This window comes from Penaeus chinensis, chromosome 11, assembly GCF_019202785.1.
Source record: "Penaeus chinensis breed Huanghai No. 1 chromosome 11, ASM1920278v2, whole genome shotgun sequence".
NCBI lineage: Eukaryota > Metazoa > Arthropoda > Malacostraca > Decapoda > Penaeidae > Penaeus > Penaeus chinensis.
Window position 1 is genome coordinate 23,846,561 of NC_061829.1, and position 2,500 is coordinate 23,849,060.

At 49.0% G+C, this 2,500-nt stretch overlaps 1 protein-coding gene across 1 annotated transcript in view; it reads left to right on the plus strand.

The window, feature by feature from the left end:
* Positions 1 to 1,827: 1,827 nt before the first annotated feature.
* LOC125030613 (zinc finger protein SNAI2-like) overlaps positions 1,828 to 2,500 on the plus strand; it is a 1,370-nt gene continuing 697 nt past the window's right edge. The window contains exon 1 of the mRNA XM_047620763.1: positions 1,828 to 2,500. This exon is cut by the window's right edge and continues 697 nt beyond it. Coding sequence (XP_047476719.1) covers positions 1,878 to 2,500 — 623 coding nt within the window. The 5' untranslated portion in view covers positions 1,828 to 1,877.

Sequence of the window (2,500 nt, forward strand, 5' to 3'; positions counted from 1 at the left end):
CAGGTACTGACTCCAACAGCTGCTGTAAATCCCTGCCCCTCCCGTCCCCCCTCTTCTCCTGTCCCCTTCCTCCCCATCCGCTTGCCACCCGACCTTCCTCCCTCTCTCTCCCTCTTCTTATTCGACCCTCTTGCCTTCTTCCTTCTTCCCTTCCCATCTCCTCTTTCTCCTTCTCATTCGATCTCCATTCAGCACGTTTTGTTTTCGGTTCGCGATAGTTGCGAAATACTTTTGAGTGCGGAAGACATTATAATTAGGATGTTCAGCATTTTCCTGTCCTTACACTTATGCCTTAAACAAAGATCACAAGAATTCTTTAACAAATTTCATTATTCCGTATTACTAATGTCCTATGTCTTTTTGAGTGTTGCAACATTACCTTTGTTGTTGTATACTTCTTAACCGTGCACATCAGAATCCAAATGGCTATATTTTTGTATTATGCTGATTTTCTGTTTTCGCTTTTCATTTGTCAGTATTTTCGGAAGCGAATCCATTTCTCTTTCACTTCCCCTTACCTTCTTACGATATCTTTTTACGGCATCCATACTGTGACTATGTTGTTGCTATTGCCTTGCTCAGCATCGGCCACGCTCGAAAGTTCTCTCTCGTCCGTCTTCTTGCAGCATCACTCTTTGTTGTTTCTGGTTGTCGGGCTTTATCCCACATCCCGTCTTCGCGTAAGGCCTCTCGAGCCACTTGCTTAGATTTTTTGCTCTCCTCCTTCCTTTTATCCGAAGCATTTACAGTTTTTACCGCCGCTTGCCGTGCCCTTAGGGTTTTCTGGTGATCTCCGTGCACGGCTTCCATTTCCACCTTGCGCAATCCAGGGTCCGTGCAGGTCCCTGTCGCCGCAAAGGGAAAGGTAGGGGAGAGAGGTCTGCGAATTCTCTAGCGATACTTGCTAAAGCGATAATTGGTACATAGGCTAGAGGCGCGGGCATGTGCTATATGTTTGTTGAAGGTAACTCATTCTCCCTTCTTACATCTGCCCCCCCCCCCCCCATCCTGAACGCTACCTTCTGGGGACTTTACCAACGGCATTCATCTCCTTCCTAACCTCCTTATCCCTCCCTCTTTCTTCAGCTTCCTCCCCTCCCCCCATTCACCATTTGGTCCCCTTCCCCACACTTCATCCCTCTGGGTCGCGTGGCGCCTTAGAATTTGGTTGCTGAGTGAACCACCGCTTTTCTCCTCAAACCTTTTTGCATATCAGATTTTTAAAAAACAGAGCTTGTCGTTACCATTCCACAGAGGGACATTGCAGTAAATAGTTTACGCCTACGATATTTTCGTTTGCTATAATCAAATGTAAATAATAATAGGATATATTTTCTGAGGATTTTGGCCACGTGGGCATACCACGGTTGTGCCCATGTGACACCTGTCAACCGCCATCACAGGCGCGCGACAGCTGTTTCTAGCTATCAGCCATTGGCCGCCGAGAACCGCGGGAAGAAATCTCATTGGCCGCCGGGAAAGGGGCGGGGGTTGGGAAGGTGTGGTAGTTGTGAGACATCGCTAAGCATTATCAATATTCAGTAATGACAAACAAGTTTTGTATGAAAAAAATACTTTTTACCTTATATTCCGTTTATTTGTGCAAGATATATGTCTAATAAATATAATTATACTAAAATACAAGAGTTATTACCTTATTTTATATAGGAGATTGTAAAGCTCGCCGGCAACCGAACACGAGGCACGAGCCCTGAAGCCCCGCCTCCTCCACCTGATTGGTAGATGGCACGCTCCAACTGCACCTGCTTCTCGCTAGCGTATATAAGGCGCCGCACGCGCCGAATTGGCAGAACAGTTAGACCCTCAGACAAGAGAACATCTAACTCTGTGTTAGTCAGTGTGTTGTGAGAGAAACCATGCCGAGCTCATTCATGGTCAAGCGCAACTATGCGCACTGCCCACTCAAGAAACGTCCTTTGGCACTATACAATGAACCAGCCACATCGCAACCAGAACAGGAACAACCCGAGGATCTTAGTGTAAAACGCCCTCGTCTAGAATCACCTCCAGCAGCAGCTTCAGCGCCTTCTGTACTTCCAGAGGTGTACTCTCCTGCCATGACAACTCCAATGTCCTTCATGCCATCTCTACCAAGTGTACCATCTATGCCAAGTACCGCAGTGCCGACAGTGCTTTCTTCAATGTCTCACTTGGCCCCACCATCCCCTCCTGCAGCCAGAGCAGCCGAGAACCTTCCATCGTTGGCCGAGTATTACCTCCAGCTCTTCCGCACTACTTCTGATGCAGAGACTCGCCGGCCTGAGCCTCGGCCTGCCCTTCCTCAGTGGTCTACGCCTTACCTGCCTCCATCGCCACAGGCCTCTCCCGTCACGTCAGAGCAAATGCCAGTCAGTCCTGTGCCCTTCCACTGCTACCCAGACTCCTCTGCCCTCATCTCTCCAGTCTCCACCTGCTCCTCCACCGCTTCAGAATCCGAGGATGATGCAGGCACGCCCCGCCAACGCCGCGAAGCTCGTTA